At 45.3% G+C, this 18,686-nt stretch overlaps 1 protein-coding gene across 1 annotated transcript in view; it reads right to left on the bottom strand.

The window, feature by feature from the left end:
* DENND6A (DENN domain containing 6A) overlaps positions 1-18,686 on the bottom strand; it is a 338,779-nt gene that overhangs the window by 186,492 nt on the left and 133,601 nt on the right. The window contains exon 10 of the mRNA XM_086939111.1: positions 5,480-5,602. Within this exon, the coding sequence (XP_086795237.1) occupies positions 5,480-5,602 (123 nt within the window). The remainder of the gene's footprint in view (positions 1-5,479; positions 5,603-18,686) is intronic.

The following is an 18,686-nucleotide window of genomic DNA, read 5'->3' as shown; positions in this document are numbered from 1 at the left end:
GTCGCATGGTTGATGGCGCTCAGGTGCGAGGCCCAGTAGTACCGTCTAATATCCGGCAGCGCAATACCTCCGTCGTACCAGGAGAGCGTGAGCTTAGATAAGGCAATGCGGGCACGGCCGTCCCAGATAAGTTGCCGCTGTAAACTTTCGACTTCATGGAAATAGCGGGCAGGAACGGGGTCAAAGAAATTTTGCAGGGCATAGAGGAAGCGGGGAAGCGACATCATCTTAAAGAGCGCCGCCCGGCCCAATGGAGATAAGGGCAGATCGCGCCATCGCCGAACATCCTGCTTCAGTCTGCGGAGCGGAGCATACAAGTTCCGCTCATAGCGGACCGAGGAGATCATGGATACATGGACCCCCAGATACTTAAAACCGTCAGTCGCTACCAGAATGGGAAATCTGCGGGGGAGAGGCGGTAGAGTACCAGCTATGGCGTAAACACAGGACTTGGTCCAGTTAATGACCAGTCCCGAGTTCTTACCGAAGGACGTGAGGACGTCGAAGAGGACATTGAGTGACTTCTGAGGGGAAGTAAGATAAAGGAGGATGTCATCCGCGTACAAGGAGACACGATCCTCGAGGTCAGGGGACCATCGGATCCCTTTGATCGAGGGTTCCCACCGGAGCCACGCGGCAAGAGGTTCGAGTGCCAAAGCGAACAAAAGCGGAGAAAGGGGACACCCTTGTCGTGTGCCGCGGCCCAAAGGAAAGGGGTCTGAGCACCTCCCATTTACAGCAACCTGAGCTAGCGGCTGTTCATAAAGAAGCTTGACCCATGCGATGAAGTTGGGGCCGAAGCCAAATTTGGCGAGGGCTGCCCATAGGTAGGGCCATTCAATGGTGTCAAATGCCATCGTGGCGTCAAGGGAGGCGATCACTGCTGGCTCGGCGAGAATAGAAGCTCTCGCGAGGACACTGTGGAGCCTACGCAAATTAAGAGCAGTGTTCCTGTGAGGGATGAAACCGGATTGATCCGGATGGATCAAATCACAAATGACCGCAAGCATCCGATTGGCCAGCACCTTAGCAAGGATTTTGGGTTCCGCATTAAGGAGGGAGATGGGGCGGTACGAGGCGCAACGGTCACGAGGTTTGCCATCCTTATAAATGACCACTATGGTAGCAAGGCGCTGCTCAAGGGGGAGGCATCCAGCCTCAACCGCCTCGAGAAACATGTGACGCAGGTGGGCGGCCATTTTGTCGGGACAAAGTTTGTAGAGTTCTATGGGGAGTCCGTTAGGGCCCATTGCCTTACCCGAGCGAAGGGAACGGATTGCGAGGGCAATCTCGTCGACAGTAAAGGGGGCTTCCAGAGCGAGGCAGTCCGCCCCAGACACAGTAGGCAGAGCAATGTCACGCAGGAGGAACCTGGAGTCGGCCTCATCTCGATCACTAACAGGCGTATAAACCATACGAAAGTGGTCAACAAAGCACTCAACAACCTCACCCGGATCCGAGACAGTCACACCAGAATCACGAACAATGGAGGGAACAACACGACTCGCACGCTCAGTCTTGTCCAGCCACGCAAGAAGCTTGCTAGCCTTGTCACCCACATCATACAGTCGACCAAGTTGATTTGACCGCATCAATTTAGCAGCATCCGTGACACAGGCCTTATAATCTGCTTGTTTCAATTCCAATTCATGCAACAGTGCAGGCGTGTCATTCCCACCCAACTCACTTTCAAGCGCAGTGATTTCAGTTTCAAGAGCCACAACAGCCTCCCTCTTGACCCTACGCTCGGTGGCAATGAGTGACAGGGCGGAACCCCGAATAACCGTCTTGAAGGCCTCCCAGAGAACAGTGGGGGAAGTGACAGAGCCCAGATTCTCAGAAAAATAGCAATCCATTGCCTTAATCAGGTCTGAACGGAGCCGGGGGTTTTTAAGATGCCAGGGAGGGAGCGGGGGAACTCTGTTACCATGCAAACCACCCACAGAAATCGTGATCAGCAGGGGGGAGTGGTCCGAGATACCCCGGGGGAGATGTCGAATCTCACGAACAGTGGACAAAGTGGAGGCTAACATAAGAAAGTAATCAATACGGGAGAGGCTGCCGTGCGCGCCAGAGTGAAAAGTGTATTGTTGGAGCGCGGGATGTAGTGAGCGCCAGACATCTACTAAGCCAAAAGTGTCAGCCATTTCACTGAGCCACATCTGGGACTGTGGCAATACTCTAGGGGGTAGTCGGTCGCAGTCGCCGGACATGACAGAATTGAAGTCCCCGCCCAAGACCAACAAGCCGTCTGGCAGCCCAAGAAGAGTCCTACCTAAATCAGCATAAGTGGCAGCCTGCAGTCCCGGGGGGATATAGACAACAACAAAGACGACCTGTTTACCCTCCCACCTCCCCGAAACAGCAGCATACCGCCCACGCCCATCAAGGATAACATCATCAATAGCAAGAGCAAGGGAAGACTTTACCATTATACCCACACCCCGGGAACCCGAGGTGAAACCCGCATGTGCAACCAGTCGATAACCCCGGCGGTCTAGTGCCTTGCAAGCATTACCAATCAAGTGGGTCTCCTGAAGGAACACAACATCAGGGGCGTGGCGCCTCAAAAATTGCAGTACAATGCCCCGCTTAATCCTGTCACCCAAACCATTTACGTTCCAAGAAAGAATCCGCATTTCACCCCCCCCCATTACGGCAAAAACATTCCACACCCACCCCCCAGCAGAACCCACTATAAACAATCATTGCAAGATATGAAATACCATGAAACAAAGAACAGAACAAATTGAACGAGACACAAACCAGTCCCCAAACACCAACCCCAGAACCCGAACCCGTTACAACACCCCCCTCCCTGCACCCCTGCTGACTAAAAAGCCACCCCCAACTGCAGTGTGCCTGTCGCCCCATACTTCTACACAAAGAACCCCCCGAGGAGGAAGGGAGAAATCACCCGTTACCACACCGCCACGGGCAGAGTCATTAGGGAATAAGTCAATATGTAAAGTACGTTGCATAGTCTCAATCGGAACCTCCAGGGCATCTGTTACTCCTGGGTCGCTGCACCACCTCCCGCACCACCAGGGCCTCCGCTCCCAAAGTCATCTGCCGGCAACGAGTCCAACCAGTCGGATGCACGTTCAGGTTGATCAAAGAAATAGGCACGTTCCCGATATTCAATCCGGAGCCGGGCCGGAAACAGCATGGCATATTTCAGTCCCCGGTCCCTTAGGCGACGCTTCACTCCGAGGAAACCTGATCTTTGCCGCTGCACTTGAGGAGTGAAGTCGGGATATATGGAGACAGAGTTATTGTCATACTTCAGGGGACCATGCTTACGGGCGGCCTGGAGGATAGCATCCCTGTCCCGGTAATGAAAAAGCTTGGCGATGATAGGCCTCGGCGGGTTCCCCGGCTTCACTTGACCTCCGGGGAAACGATAGGCGCGCTCCACGGCAAAGAACTTACTAAGTCCTGCCGGAGCCAGTTGGGCGACTATTAGTTCCTCGACCAGAAGATCGGTCGCTACCGAACCATCGCCTTCCGGAACTCCGACAAGGCGTATGTTGTTCCGCCTGGCCCTGTTATCATAGTCCTCCATCCGCTTGAGCAGTAAGTCGTGCGATGCGCGCAGATTGCCAATTTCGGATTGCGCCTCAGCCATGTCGTTCACCAGGCTCGAAGTTTTAAGATCCAGAGCCTTCACCCGCTCATTTGTTTTGGCCAGGTCGGCTCGAATCAAAGTTACATCCACCGCCACCGTGTCTATTTTGGTCACTACGGCCTCGAATTGTTGGCCCATGTCGGCCTTGAGTCCAGTGATGGCAGCCATTAGGTCTTGGAGCGACACTTCCGACGTAGACGATGTGTCCGTTTGAAGTCCTTCAGCACCCATGCATACGGCCCCGGGGGAGCCTCTCGGCTGGGTATAGCGTTCGATCATGTTCGTCTGGATCGATCCCCCCCGGGTCGCAGCCTTCCGGCGTCTTTCGGCCTCCACTTTCGTCGCCATCTCGCATTCAGAGTTGACCGGTTAGCCAGAGGAGGTGACGAGCAGGTAGAAAAGTCTCGAAACTCCGATGCGCCAGTGAGACAGAGGCGTAGCGGCCTCCTTGCCAGTCCAACGGAGGATCATGCAGATCGAGAGGGCAGCAGGCGAGGCAGAGTAGGAGGAGACAGGAACAAAGGGAAAGAAACCGAAAGTGAAAGCAATACACCTCCGGCAGGCCAGATGCCAGGCAGCCGTTGTTGTTCAATTACAGGTCGGCCACAGTGGGCAGCCAAGTCCCCGGTCGCGCCAGCGGGCAGGCCAGAAAGTTCCAAGTTGCAGAAAAATGGTCCCCAAGGTCCGATTTCGACCGGAAAAGGATCAGTAGCATCAGCGATGATAGCGCTGCAAAAGCCCGTCAAAATGACCAGGATAGGTAAGGGATAGATAAAGGAGGACGGCGCGGGTCTCGGGAGCTCTCTGCTCACGCGACCATCTTGGATGCCCGCGTAGCTCCTCCCCAGTTGTTGGGATTTTGAATGTCTTTAGCAACTCTTTGCTGTGTTTGGAGTGGGAGGTAAGGCAATATCAAGTACTTTGTAAATACTACAAGCAATTATTATTCATTGAAATAGTGAGAAAGAAGCTTTGCAGACATGAGCAAAGTTATTACAATTCATGGGTAGATAGTGGATGATGCCATACGTCTTTAACATTCAATTGTATACCCGACTCCCTTGTTATTTTCAGTGAGCCAACACAATGCTAAATACAAATCCACCTAGGGGTTATTCCTCTTCTTACTTCATGTCATTATTTCCCAGCGTTTGCTGTCCACTTTGTCTGTAAACTCTCTTTTTTATTTCTTTTTTTAACTTTTTATTCAAACCTTCCTTGAAATGAACGTGGATTGTTGTACATCATACATAGCAATTAAGATCTACAGTGTTAAAGGCAGAGCATGAATACACAGAGAGAATGGCGCTTTTATGACCCATTACATTTTGTGCAGCTTACACCATTGTCGACTCAACAGTAGTGGTCTACACTTTCTTCCCAAAAACACCTCTCCCTGTCAGTAACCCCTAAAGTCCTGCCAGGCTCCCCTTACTTTCACCCATTTCTTAGGGCAGCCACAACTCTGGTAGGCTACTTGTTCCGCTCTCTGGCACCATTCTAAATTGTACTCCTAATTTTCGATTCTTGGGGAAACTTTGCCTGTAATCTCAATCTCTACTTGTTTGTGATTGGCATTACGTTTCGCTAACAATGGGCACCAATTTCTATAAAAATTCTGATTTTGTTACATTTTAATTCTATTACGTTTCTAAAGATTTCCTCATACCTCCTGGTATAAGAAATCTGAGAAGAGGTTGAACAGAGGGACATCGGGAATAAGCAAGAATACGTTTTTTATTGCAATGTATTTAGCCTGTTGTGAGCCTATTATAGGAACATAGACAAATGCATAAAACAGATCTGTCAGAACACATTAAACTAACTAAATTAAATCATTAAACTACATACCTTATGAGAGCCAAAACTGTTTCTGATGATTCAGAGGGCGATGGCGCCATGACCACAATTGGTTCTCCTAGCAATACTAATTCCCAGAGCATCTGGATGTGGAAGAACACTGGATAGAAACATCTGAAAGAAACACCGTTTTCCATTTAGTTTTAGTTTTGTGGCAAAAATATTTTATTCTCCAATAAAACGGTATATCTAATTAAGTGCTTGATAGAACACTAAAAGCTCGTATGTGGGGAGTATATACATACTTGACTTCAAAAGGTTTACACAAAATGTGATTGCAGACTTAATTATGAGCCCAAGGACACAGGACTGCCCAGAAATAAATATTACTTACCCCCTTATGCCTAAGAATAAGAAAAGTAAATAAGCTTGAAATCTTTTACACCATCGGAAGGACTATTAAAAAAAATTGTGCAACATTATCAAGTTTTCATCGCACAGTTGCTCTCTCTGAAGGAGGGACAAAATCATTCCTACATCGCGCTCACTCTCTAGTCTTTGGATTGTTTTAATTCCTATCTGTTAAAGATCTTTAATTTAGACCACACTTGCGGCGACAACTTCATGTGGAATCTCTGGAATCCTCTTGTAGATTTCAAGTTAAAGACTACTTGAGATCACAGCTAAAGGCACCTACACCTGGCATGAAGTATCTCTAAATTCAGGGGGTGGGAAGCACTCAAAAGTACACTCACAATGCAAGGTGTGGTTGATCCAACATACATGCAATGCTATAGGAAAATCTTGTGCAAGACAGTGCTACCAGATCTGGAGGCACTGTTGGTGCCAGAGTCTGCATGGTTTTGGTCATGAACAAATCACATGGACAGCCAAGAGTCAATTTTCCACCAGTGTAATGAATAATAAAAATGGTGGCCATTGTTATTCCCCATAGAAATGTACACATTGATGCCTTCAAGCAATCTCTTGTTGCCTTCAAGCTGTGGGCAAAACAATTATCACTAACTATTCTTAAATTATTAATATTACTATTAATTAAATGTATTTGGAAATTGTTAATTTGGGCCTGCCTTCATGTGCCTTTGGCACCAAAAGCTAAAAACAACTGGTTTACAGCCTTCAACGGCCTGTTCTAAAATGACAGTATTTCAGATCTCCTCTGGCATTAACTAGGACATATTTTCATGAAGTTGGAAGTCTGAGATTTGAGGCATTAATTTAAAAACACTGCTTAACTTAGGCTAATAGAATACATCTCCTGTTTAAGAGGGGTCTGAAGCCCAGGGTCCATCTTGTTCTGGTGAAACAAAGTTTACTGAACTTCAGAATAAACACCCAAACGTTCACCACACTGCATGGCCCGTGTTAATAGCAGTTTTACACATGTGCAGTTGTACTCGCATTACTCACACCCACACAGTCTACATGTACGCATTTCTCGCTTTGTTGCAAGTGCGCCGCTATCAGCGAAATGCCTGAGTACGGACTACCTGGGTAAAGTACATTCCGACCATAGCCCACAGATATGACTGCATGGCGAGGATAGGGGGGCCACCACTCGTATATGGAGGCTCCAGCCTCTGGCATTAGAGAACCCCCGTTAGAGAAGCAATAGGCACAGCAATACACATTTCGAAAACAATGGGGGGTCAGTTACAGATACAGGCACTTTATGTGATGCCGGTAAGGCAGTGGTTAGAGGGTGTTGTATGGGATTGAGTTGGAGCATCAAAAAACAACTAGATGAGGAAGTGACACGTATCGAAGACTCCCTGACCCGACTCAAAGCGGACTTAGCGCGAGGTAACCATGTGCAACAAGACAGACATGCGGCATAAACATGCTGAAGTACTAGAGGGACTGCGCTATGCATCACATGCCGCACGCATACATGCGGCAGCGGATAGAGCAGGAAGATTACTGGCACGTATGATCCGCCAAGAATATGCGCAGGTCCCTGTGCTGCAGCTGAGGCCTGTGGCAGGGCCGGTATTCACCATGCAACATGTTGTTCACAGTGAATTCACCGCGTATTATACCAGAGTATACCAATCGCTGAATCAAGCAACACCAACGGAAATAGACTCCTTTCTCACTCCCTTAATCCTGCACCAAATCAAAAGGGAGCAGAGAGATGAACTGAGTGAGCCGCTCACGCTGTTGGAAGTGCAGGATACCATACGCTCATTAGCCACGGGCGAGGCGCCGGGCCCTGATGGGTTCCCAGACGAAACTACAAAGCTTACCAACAGGCCCTGGCGCTGCGGCTTTTCGCAATGTACCAGTATGCGCAAGAAGCAGGCACGCTTCCGGGCACGCTCTGCAAGTCCCTCCTGGTGTCCCTGCCCTCCCTTCCTATACAGTGCACGCCGGGAGTTGGCAGACAATAACCAGCGTAGAACTTATTCGTTGGGAGATAGCGGGCATACAAACATTAGGGAATCTGTACAACGATGGGCAGCTTATCCTCTTTGGGGACCTAGCTGAAAGCATGGGCCTGCAACAGGGTCATTTCCTGCTGCACGCTGCAGTGACACGAACACTAAGCGTGATGGTGATGTAACACAGAAGCCTGTCACTCATCTTACTATACAATATTTACATGAACTGGGCTCAAGCTGCCATCTTACCAAGTGGTTCGTATAATCCCTCAGAGCCCACACGGTACCGAAGTTACTTTTGTTTCGTGCTCATTGGAATGCGGAATTGCAGAGGCCCTCCACGGAACGCGAATGGGAAGATATACTTGGGAGTCCCATAAGAGTCCCTCGAAATGCCAGATTTTGACTCATCCAATAATATATAACTCACAGAGTCTATCTGTTGCCGGAACGTATAAACTAATACTTGACCGTATAATTACTAGCTGCTTCACTTCGCGCACGGAACAAACCTTAGACTGGCCTTGGGAACTGTGCATACTAGGACTATACCTGTAATGAATCTGCCATATCAGTTTCCTGGTGCACCTTGTCTGACACATGTTTACTGTTTTCTATTGTTTTTACTAATGCTTGTTGTGACGTTGCCATTTGTCTGTGCCAATGCTTGTTGCAGACTATGATGTTATCAAGGCCTATTATCCCTTCTCAGCTCCAGTAGTTTACCTGTGAGCTGGAATCTTGAAGCTTCTTCCTAAGATCTTTGAATAGGGGCCACATCCTGTTCTGGAAGCTTCTTCCTGAGCCCTTTAAATAGGGGCCACACCCTGTTCTCATTGCTGGTTATTGAGAAGCCTGAGCTTGAGCAGGAGCTGTTCCTGTTCTCTGGTTGCTGAAAGAAGACTCCGGTTGCAGCAAGGAGACTTCTGTTTTCTTTTCCCAGGTTGTAGATCCTCTCTCAGCTACAATCAGGTAGGATTGTTCCTTTCGTAACCAACAGCATTGTGAAAGGAACTACGTGGTGATTTTGTTATTTGCTGTTTTTGTTATTTTGCCTTTTGCCTTTTGAAGAAAAAGTTACATATCGCCCTTAAGCGTTCTTTGAGCATTTACATGTTTGATAATTTTGGCACTTCGTACATCGCGTTAAAGTGCTCTTTGGTCATTTACATGTTTGGTGATTTGGCATTTTTGTATTTCGGGCTGAAGTACTCTGGTCGTTTTTATGTTTGGTGATTTTGGCAACTTGGTACATCGCGTTGAAGTGCTCTTGGGGGGGAGGGGGGTTTGCATACCTGATGACTTTGGCATTGTGTCACATCACGCTGAAGCGCTTCCTGGACATTTGCATATTTGAACTCTGATACATAGCGCTGAAGCGCTCGCTTGGGCATTTGAATATTAATCTACCTCATTAACATATGTAATGTGTTGTGTATTGCAAAAAGGTTGTTGGAAGTACCACTGTGATATTTAACAGTCGTTAACACATCATTATGGAATCAAGCTTGAGTCAAGGCTGCTGGAAGGTGGGCTTCTTGAGGGTACTGCTCCTGAAGAACCCAACAGAATTTTACCAGTTTTGACAATACCAAAGACCCAAAAAATACAAGGTAACGTCCAGATACATAGACTTAGGCCTCATAGTGACCAAGCGACTGCTCACATGTCGCTGGAAGTCTCCTATTCTCCCCAACGGCGAAGGCCTGTTATCAGTCCCTGGTGTGCTGGGCACAGGCGGAAGCATAGTGCCCCATCGCGAAGATGCGGTGGGTCTGTGTAAGCAACCAATAGCGGCAGCATGGGATCCGATATTATTAGATTTCTGCAGCTTGGCGAGAGCGCTCGGAGGCAACAACGGACACTCCCAAGAGCGAGGAGGGGTAGGCAATTGGAGGTAACAAAGTGCGCAGAGAGTGGAGACCAGCGCTCAACTAACAGCTCCTAGGCATACTTGCGGGCGCAACATTATCCCCTTTTCACTCCTCTCTTTCCTACCACTCCCCTTCTTCTCCCCAGCCTCCCCATTCCCTTCCCCTTCCCCCTCCTCCCCGCTACCCTTTCCCTCTTCACCTCCAGGAACACTCATGTGGACTACAAACTACAGACACTGGCAGGCATACAGGACTAAATCTATACCATACAAAGACAGGTTGGGTGGCTGGGTTAATATAATGAAGTTAAGTAACAGACGTGATGCTTGTGGTAATGTGCAGATATGTTACATTGGTTATAGTTGATGTTTAACAATCACAACGTTACTCAAATTAATAGTACACTGGATATGTACCAGGGTTTATCGACTGTGCTGTATAATGCCATTTATTGTATTGTCTATACAATGTGGATATGTAAATTATATTGAATTGCAGATGTTCCAGATGAAATGAAAACTAACCAATTATATGAAGAATAAAAAAAATGTTTAAATATAAAAATATTGCAGTTTTAGACATAATACAAGTAAAAAACAAAAGACTCAAAAGGGAGCATTATTGAGAACCAACACCCAAGAGCAAGATTGTAATTGTGCTGTAAAATGGGAATTCAGTAGAGCAGGGATTATCAAACAATGGTCTTCAGAAGATCTTTAATAATCAAGAGAGGCCAATAAAAATAAAAAAATGCAATTCTAAAATAACAACAGACGTCTCACTGACTTAGGTATATGTAATATTGAAGAAAAAACGTTATCCTAAGGTACATAATAATCTTCCTAAACATAACATAGGCACTTACATTTAACCCTAAATTCTTCAATGGAACACTTCATAGCCTTGGAGTTATTCAAAAGCCTATCTATTGCTCATATTTCTATATCAGGTTCACAGAGGATTCCTGGGAGTGATGCATGTCAATATTTGGCAAAGAGAGATAGTATTGCATAAAAGGAGATTTTGTAAGATTTCCAAAATATTTGGAAAAGGTGTGTGTGCAGCATAGCAAACATTTACGTAACTGCTCAGCTTGCGATGCTAGCTTTACAATCTCTGTTCAGGTGCATTAAATTCTCTGAAAAACAACATATGAACATGATAAGAGATTCACATAACAACTGTCCCCGGTTTCGGATCAGATTGTGCTCAAAGAGTTATGAATTAAAACAACTAGACTTGCATTTGACTTTGGCTGCAAACAGATCTATCACACAACAATTCCAAAGGTCGAAAATGTCTCCAAGAGCACAACACAATGAGTAAATCAACACTTGCTTTAAGGTTTTCTACTCCGCATGTGTGCTATATATTTGATTGCCTTCATAAGAGAAATGTATAATAGGAGCGACAATTCATGTGTGTAACTTTCTGCAGAGAACCTGGACAACAAATGCATAAAAGCTAAATTAATAATTTCTAGAAGATTATTCTGTGAAGATTATGGTTTTCTTTAATCTAGAGAACAATGATCGACAATGTCCTCATGTGAACTCTTACTCCACATGTGAAGGAGTTTCTCACCACGATCAACTGATAACAGAGTTTAGCAATGTGCACTAATGCCAGTTAAGAGGCGTCTCTGGAGGCCTCGATGAACCACTTAACATTTAAAGAGGAGTGTTTAGTAGAGTTTCATTTCAGATACGTTTTTTGAGGTCATAATGAATCAGGCATTAGTAAATGTGTTGTATTATGAACATTCATGCGTACTGTGAGGTGCGTTGTCTTAAATGCTTTTTATCCCGTTTTATTGTGGTCAAGGTTCTTAAGAGCACCCCCTGTGATCAGAGGAGTTTTGAAGAACAACATTTTGCTGAAAGCACCAATGAGGTAGGTTTGGATTATCAATACAGTAGATCTGCTCTTTGAGGGTGTTTTTCACAGCACTTTTCTCAAAACTCTAAGGTTGTTTTAACAACAGTTTTCTAAAACCATTGAGAATATTTGGATTAGTAATCCTCTGAGGGTGTACTGTCTTTCGCTCACTGAGAGCAGCTAGTTCCTGTCTGTAGGGGCAAACAGTATCCAAGCTGCAATGATTAAGCAAATTAAAAGAGTGATGGATCGAAACACACACTTTGGAGGACAACTGAATGCAAGGCAGAATTATTTAGGATGATATATCAGCTGCAAAATTAGAATATAATAAAGGTTTGTCATTACGAACCTTGTTTAGTGAGTGATTTTCAGTGAAAAGAATGTAATGTGTCCCACAATTAAAACCATACAAGCCCTTAGGTTCTAGATGTCTTTAAATGCGTTTAGTGAAGGGGGAGCATTACAAGAGGGTAAGAAAGACAACCCTGAGGGTTGTTTCTAATTCTGCCAGGGCGTGCAGTATCTCTAGTTGCAGGGGCTGGGAACATTTTAATGATTATAATCATTACAAAGTATGGTTTAAAAAACATAGGCTGGAACAATAATGCTAACAGTGTAAAGAAGGTCTTTGCAGAGGCTAAACATTTCAAGTCTGATCATGCTCACATGCAGGAGGAAGAGAGAGGCGTGTATCTGCCAAAAACACTTCATATTCTTATAAAATTCTATAATGCTTTATCAGTGGACCCACGCTTTTCTTGCTCACATTCAGGCACGTAGAAGAAAACAAAGGAATAGTCATGTCAACATTTCTGAGAACCTCCTCTGCTGTGGAGGTTTTCGCATGAAGTTGCAAATTTAGTTTTCGAACATGTGTGGGCATGAGAACATACCTGCAGTGTCAAGGAGCACATATTGCAGCACAAGGCGAGTAATGCCTGTGGCTTATTTTGAGTCTTAAAAGATTTCTATGACTTGGTTCAGTGTTCCTGGGTCAAATTGAATCCCTAAGCATCAAAAGACACACAATTGATGGACGGAATGCAGAACAAATCAAAACATTCTCCCCCAGTCAAGAGATCTGGGTTAAATCCATCAATCTTTTGCTCACCATACCACCCCAGTTTAGACCTGCTGTATGGATATCCGTCTTGACCCTGTGCCTCATGGGAACAGTCCAGCGCAAACTGCCAAGGCCAGGTTATCCCTGGACCAGAAGCAAGCATTAGAGGACCCGTTTCGGGATTTCACCCCTCATCAGCCAGGAAAGCTTAAATCCAGGGGGCACAGCGAGCCCGGGACCCACGTCTGGGCATACCAGGCACACTTAGGGAGAAAAAGCAAAAGACACACAATTGATGGACGGAACTCAGAACAAAGCAAAACATTCTCCCCCAGTCAAGAGATCTGGGTTAAATCCATCATTCCTTTGCTCACCAAGCCACCCCAGTTTATACCTGGCCATATGCAAATCAGTCTGGACACTGTGCCTCAAGGGAACAGTCTAGCCCGAACTGCCAAGCCACGTTCTCCCTGGACCGGAAACAAGCGTCCTAGGACCGGTTTCGGGGTTTTACCCCTCATCAGCCAGGATAGCTCCAGTTCGGGCTGGACTGTTCCCATTGGGCACAGGGTCAAGACTAATTTGCATATGGCTGGGTTCAAACTGGAATGTCATGGTGAGTAAAAAAAACGATGGATTTAGGCCCAGATCTCTGTACTGGGGTGGATGTATGACATTGTTCTACATTCTGTCCATAAATAGTTGTTTTTTCCTAAAGCATCACCAGCTTAGTTTTAATAAGAAATGTTTAAAGCTCTTACATTATGGACTGTGTTCTACCGATGTGCTTCATTGAAAATGTGTAAAAACTGAAAAAAACATGTGCTTCTGTCCTAATAAAACAGAAGATTCACTTCTTGAACAACCAATATAGGCAATTTCTTATATGAGTCATATCGCTTACATTTTCAAGGCAGGCTTGACATGAAATCTGGAGGGGCCCACAGGGTTGGAATTTCTAACACCCCGCTACAAGGACTAAGTTCAACGCACCTACACTGAATAAGAAAGCGGTTTGGACCACAGCCCCAACAGAAGCCCAATCTGCAGTCTTGCACAGGCCATGGTTTCAGGCTACTATCAGTCATTCTAGATACGTACGGGGACATAGTGGCAATGCAAACAATATTTCGTTTATGAATAACACACTGAAAGATAATACTAATAAATCAGGATATGTACTTTAAAATGTTTATTTTCAAATCCTCCTTTGTCACGTGGTGGATAGGGACATTGTTGACATCAATAAGTTAGCATGGCTCGTGCTGTCATGATGCTGCTTTTGCGCACATTACTACATAATTTTTTATTAAGCCTCCGTTTATACCTGTCACATGAGAACTGCCAGCAGAATTTGTTCTCTGCTTGTTCCTGGAGTTTAGTCTGAACATTGCGTACAAGGAAAATAAACAATGCCTCTTCTGTTCTGGTCAGGCCCTAGCACCTACACAAAACATATGACTAAAGCTGTGGCTGGAGACTCGTGCTTTGATATTATGGGGATGCAGGTTTTAGGACACACACTTAGAGAGGGACCTTTCCAGGCAGAAGAGCAACACACAGCTTCAAGGTAGTAATCCCATCTATGCTCTAAGTTATGGGGTCTTCTAACAAAACCCAGAGATCTTGTATTATACAATAATACATAAGTTAGTCATGGGGAGGGAGTTTAGGCACTATAGTTCTTTTATCCATTGTCGTTATACAATGACATCTCCCTTCATAATGTATGGATTGGCTAAGATGCTAACTGTATTACTGTTATTCATCTTTCTGCTTGTTGTGGCACGTATACTGCATGTTAGTTAAAATGAACATTTTAAAATATATATGTGTCTCGGTCAGATCTTATCGTGGACAGGTGCGAGATTGTGAGGGAAAAGGTGCGTCTTGTCACAACGATTCCTGAGAGATCAGGGAGTGAAGTGTTCTGGGTTGTCTAATCATTTGCTTCTCTGTATTTGGGTAGGAGAGCGGGTTGGACACTATAGCTAGTGGGTCCTGGGCTCGTGGGTACTAATGCGATAGGAAGGCATAGCCCCTATACACCGAGGTCCCATATTCCTGTGCATAGTTCTGTGTATGTGCAGAATCTCTGCAACACCTTCCAGTTTATAAAATATGCATGAAAATCATACAGAATGCAAAAATAAAAGCATTTAAGCATGTAACGGTCAACTAAAACAAGATTAATGTTTCCAACATCACTAGTGAGGTTCTGACATTCTAGCACCATAAAGGTATTTATAGGATGATAAACCGTAGCTATTGCATGAAATAGCAAAATTTGCCTTAACGGCTTCTTGAAATGGATCCCACAGCACACGTATGAATAGCTGGCTGCAGCTATTCCTTATCAGAGCTCGGCCGAACAAGCAAAATATGTGCTTTCTGTGAAGGGCACCTTTTGCATCGTTTCTGGAGTCAAGGCTGTGGCTGAGAGTAGCTCTGCAATCTGGTGTGCTGATAATTCCACTGGAAACACCTCTCCTTATCAATATTCAAATCCCAGGGTATATATTCTGTTTGACCACTGATTGTATCTCATATTTACAAATTAAAACAGTTTTTTGTAAACGGTAAACTTTCTTTAAGACTAAACTAACGTGGCACAAAATGTGTCAGCTCCATCGACATGTTGTCATTAAACCCCCATCTTTGTAAATAAACTTACATTATAATAGGCCATCTGTTAGTTGTGTAGATGAGGGTAAAGGCATGATACTTCACAGGTTCCTACCAAAAGTCTTACACTTAACAAGTAGATTAGTTATCTGAGGCGACAATTCCAGTTTCAACAACAGGCATCCTTCCTATACTCTTCTTGATGTCAGAAAGTATCTCAGGAACAACAAAGGAAGCTTGTTGAAAGTAGCACAACTTCATGACGTGTGCTGGTACTACTGTCAACAGAATCAAACTTCCGCTTAACAAGCTAGTACTTTCAAAAACGACTTGCAGGACATCCAAATCATCATAATGGTTCAATGTACCTTTTCGTCCTAGAATAGTTGCATTGAGGTGGTTACGGTTACTCATCTATGCTCTTTAGCCTTTACGCCTCATTAGAAGGCTACCAGAAGACTATGCTTTTAAGCCTATGAGATAAAAAAAATTTTAAAGCAGCAGATGAGATTGAAGATTCTAGTCTCATTCCATTTTATATGGCAGTCACCACTATAACCCTAGAACCTAAAGGGAACTCACCACAGAACGTGTAGAACCGACAAGGCATGAAAACACTGCCATTAAGGGCAAGAGGGGAAGGTAGAAAAATGTTTTTTTCAGTCTCAGACTTCTAACCCTTTTCAGATGTATTGTGGATGGCTGCTTAAGAGACGGTCTCCATTCACATGACTTTCTCCCTTACCCACTTGCATGTATATTTTATCCTGGGATTAATCTAAAAAAACAATGGAATTGTTATTTTGCTTGGGAGCTTTGTCTAGGTCTACAATTAATGTCACAGCCGCTGACCCAGAAATTCATGGTATGTACAAAGATGCAACAGGTTTTAACAGTAAACCGTATCCGACTGACGAAGGCTGGGAAACAAGGCATTCTTCTTAATCTATTCCTCTAAGCTGTAGGTTTTCCTAGAGTTTTGGCGAGATGGGCTGACCTCAACCTTACACTATGTTTTGAGAGGTCTATTGGACTAGTGATATCGCATAGCTGGTGTAGCTAGTGTTTGAGACTACCAAAGCACAGGACAGGACTAAGAGTCTATGGGCCAGATGTTCAACACTTCCATTTTGCGAGTCGCAAATTGCATAATTTTGCAACTCGCAATTTGCGAATCGCAAAATGGAATTTACAACAGTGTCTCAGACATTGTTTGCGATTACTAATGGAGGTCGCAAACTGCGTGCCTCGGTAATATTCATGAGGCAATTACAATTTGTGTCCCCATTGGGAATGGCTAGCATTCCCTGGGATGGTGGCCTGCTGGGGCCAGCACACCACCATGTCTGTGACTGCTTTGTAAAAACGATGGATTTGGGCCCAGATCTTTGGACTGGGGTGAATGTGTGACATTGATCCACATTCTGTCCATCACCTGTTTTGTTTGCAATTACCGCCATAAGTGCGCTGGGGATGCTCAGACGTGGGTCCCAGGCACTCCACACCACTGGAGTCAAGCTAGCCGGGCTGATGAGGTGTTACCTCGGAACCGGTCCGGTCCTCGGATGCTTGATTCCGTTCTGGGAAGGACATGGCTTTTGTAGTTCGAACTGGACTGTTCCCATGGGGCACAGGGTCAGAGCTGATTTGCATATCGCCATTGTCTAACCCAGGGTGGTGTGGAGTGCAAAAAAACGATGGATTTGGGCCCAGATCTTTGGACTGGGTTGAATGTGTGACATTGATCCACATTCTGTCCATCACCTGTTTTGTTTGCAATTACCGCCATAAGTGCGCTGGGGATGCTCAGACGTGGGTCCCAGGCACTCCACACCACTGGAGTCAAGCTAGCCGGGCTGATGAGAGGTGTTACCTCGAAACCGGTCCGGTCCTTGGATGCTTGATTCCATTCTGGGAAGGACATGGCTTTTGTAGTTCGGACTGGACTGTTCCCATGGGGCACAGGGTCAGAGCTGATTTGCATATCGCCATTGTCTAACCCAGGGTGGTGTGGAGTGCAAAAAAACGATGGATTTGGGCCCAGATCTTTGGACTGGGTTGAATGTGTGACATTGATCCACATTCTGTCCATCACCTGTTTTGTTTGCAATTACCGCCATAAGTGCGCTGGGGATGCTCAGACGTGGGTCCCAGGCACTCCACACCACTGGAGTCAAGCTAGCCGGGCTGATGAGGTGTTACCTCGAAACCGGTCCGGTCCTCGGATGCTTGATTCCGTTCTGGGAAGGACATGGCTTTTGTAGTTCGGACTGGACTGTTCCCATGGGGCACAGGGTCAGAGCTGATTTGCGTATCGCCATTGTCTAACCCAGGGTGGTGTGGAGTGCAAAAAAACGATGGATTTGGGCCCAGATCTTTGGACTGGGATGAATGTGTGACATTGATCCACATTCTGTCCATCACCTGTTTTGTTTGCTTTGTAAATAAAGCATTTTTTTTAATGCAGCCCCTTTTGCTTAAAGGAAAACGGGATGCATTTTAGAAAAGAAAAATGCACCGTTTCGGTTTCCTTTTTTATGAGTAGGTTAGTGGTCCGTGGGACCACTTGCTGCTCTTAAAAAATATTTTCACTGCCCTTCCTTTTTGCGAGCAGCGTACCACCCTTTTGAAATGGGTGGTAAACTGCGAGTGTTTTGCACTCGCAATTGCAGTTGCAAAACATTCGTACATTGCAGCATGACTCACTATTAAGAAGGGGCGCCCTTGAAACGCTGCTTCCTAATAGTGATGGTAATGGGTTACTGACTCGCAAAATAGGGTTTTGTACATAGGGCAGACCTATTTTGCGGTCACAGACGCGCAGATTTCCCGTTTGCGACTGCAAAAAACGGTCCTACATCTGGCCCAATATTTGTAAATTGTACTCACTAAGTGTCTAGAGTTGCAAGAAATTCCAATAAAAGGCAATCCCTTACTGATCAGACCGTCTGAAAAGCTACACTAATCGGCCATGCCATTATCTGGACATAGGTTTAAATATAAGGGGCTTTCCTAGCCCCGTCTCAACATGGAACACTGAAGCAGGAACGCATCAGCATTTAGGGTCCTGAATTCTGAGGGTTAATCTTCTAGAAAAACATTGTCTATTTAGTTAACGAGAGGGCTTGGGGATCCACACCTGCCAAATGTATATATTGATGTTGAAGTTGCCCCACAAACCCCAAAGGGGTAGGACTTACACAAAAAGTCACCAGTTTTCGTTACAAAACTCACAACTGTATTTTTTAAAATAACTATATAATGCAATCACTTGTATAGGATTATCTTGCTTGTTTTTAACTAGTTAAGATTAACAATGTTAATATGAAAGCAACATTAGTATTCTTCTTTAAAGCAAAATAGTACCAGAAGAGACAAGGACAGAATTTTTTTTTCCATATGACTAATTTACA

Source organism: Lissotriton vulgaris, chromosome 9, assembly GCF_964263255.1.
Source record: "Lissotriton vulgaris chromosome 9, aLisVul1.2, whole genome shotgun sequence".
Lineage (NCBI taxonomy): Eukaryota > Metazoa > Chordata > Amphibia > Caudata > Salamandridae > Lissotriton > Lissotriton vulgaris.
Note: the sequence above shows the minus strand (reverse complement) of the source record. Positions and strands in the feature narration are given on the sequence as shown.